The following is a 1077-nucleotide window of genomic DNA, read 5'->3' as shown; positions in this document are numbered from 1 at the left end:
ACGATCCCCCCACGGCTGGGAGCTGGGGATGTGTCTGTGTGGGGGGCTGGTGGGGGCAGGGAGAGGGGCTGGCCAGGGATGGGTCAGGACTGGGTGACCCCGAGCGGCCTGAGCCACGCCTGCCCAGGGAAGCTTCCAGAGGCCTGGGCTGGAGGGTTGATGGGGCCGCCCCGCATTTTCTAGTTTCCAGACAAAAGCTGTTCAGCCTTACTTACACTGGGGCCCCCAGAAGCCACACCCCCTGAGCCCTGGGAGGGTGGGCTCCCCCCAGCAGCTGCCTGGCGCAGACCCAGGGCCAGGGTGCTGGCGGGGGGAGCCCCTCTGCTTTGGAGAAAGGGGTGGGGGCTTGGGGACCAGCTGCGACTTTGGGGACCTGATCTTTGTCCCAGGCTGCCGACTCCCATGCCACCGTGGAACCCCAGGACGACAGGCCCTGCCTGGCCAGAGCACTCCGAACCCACTGGGTGGCCGCAGGCAGGAGGGCCGTGGGGAGGCTTGGTAGGTGGGAAGCTGGGGCCCCATGTCACAGGCACCCCCAAAAGGAGACTTCAGGAAATGGGGGAGGTTGGGCAGTGGGCACAGGGGTGTGGGAGCCCAGGGCACAGGAGTTTTAGGGGTGCAGCTGTGGGGGCGCAGGTCTCCGTGGATGTGAAGGGCCACGGAGCTGCCCCCGGGGCCTGTGGTCAGGCGGTGCCTGGGGGTCGGGGGGGGGGGGAGGCGGGACCCCAGCTGCAGCAGGCAGGTGGAGCCCCGCCAGGCGCCGTCAGTGAGCCCCGTGCCCTGTCCCTGGGGCGCACACCTGCACGTGCACGTGTGCCTGGTGCCCAGTGCAGAGGACACCTCTGGCCTCTGAGGGGTGCCTGGGCTGGTGGGGTGCTGGGACGTGGGGGTCCCTGGACAGGGGCCCTCTGTTATCCCCCAGGGAAGGCCCCTCTCCTCTGTTCCCATGTCTGGCTTCCCTGCACCTTTGTGCTTCAAAGAGTGAGGGCCAGTCGGCTGTCGGGGTGCAGCTCTTCAAGGGGGGTGGGTCTGGGAGAAGGACCCCACTGAGGCCGCAGGAGAGTGGAGCCACGCCTC

At 68.6% G+C, this 1077-nt stretch overlaps 1 protein-coding gene across 1 annotated transcript in view; it reads right to left on the bottom strand.

Annotated features, from left to right (window-relative positions):
- Window positions 1-974: 974 nt before the first annotated feature.
- The window catches only part of PCBP3 (poly(rC) binding protein 3), a gene marked incomplete at its 5' end in the record, with an annotated part of 3987 nt that continues 3884 nt past the window's right edge, over window positions 975-1077 (bottom strand). The window contains one exon of the mRNA XM_012731245.1: window positions 975-1029. Within this exon, the coding sequence (XP_012586699.1) occupies window positions 975-1029 (55 nt within the window). The remainder of the gene's footprint in view (window positions 1030-1077) is intronic.

This window comes from Condylura cristata, unplaced genomic scaffold (genome assembly GCF_000260355.1).
Source record: "Condylura cristata isolate star-nosed mole 26May11 unplaced genomic scaffold, ConCri1.0 scaffold00003, whole genome shotgun sequence".
In the NCBI taxonomy this organism is placed as follows: domain Eukaryota; kingdom Metazoa; phylum Chordata; class Mammalia; order Eulipotyphla; family Talpidae; genus Condylura; species Condylura cristata.
This window is presented reverse-complemented; position numbering and strand designations above follow the sequence as displayed.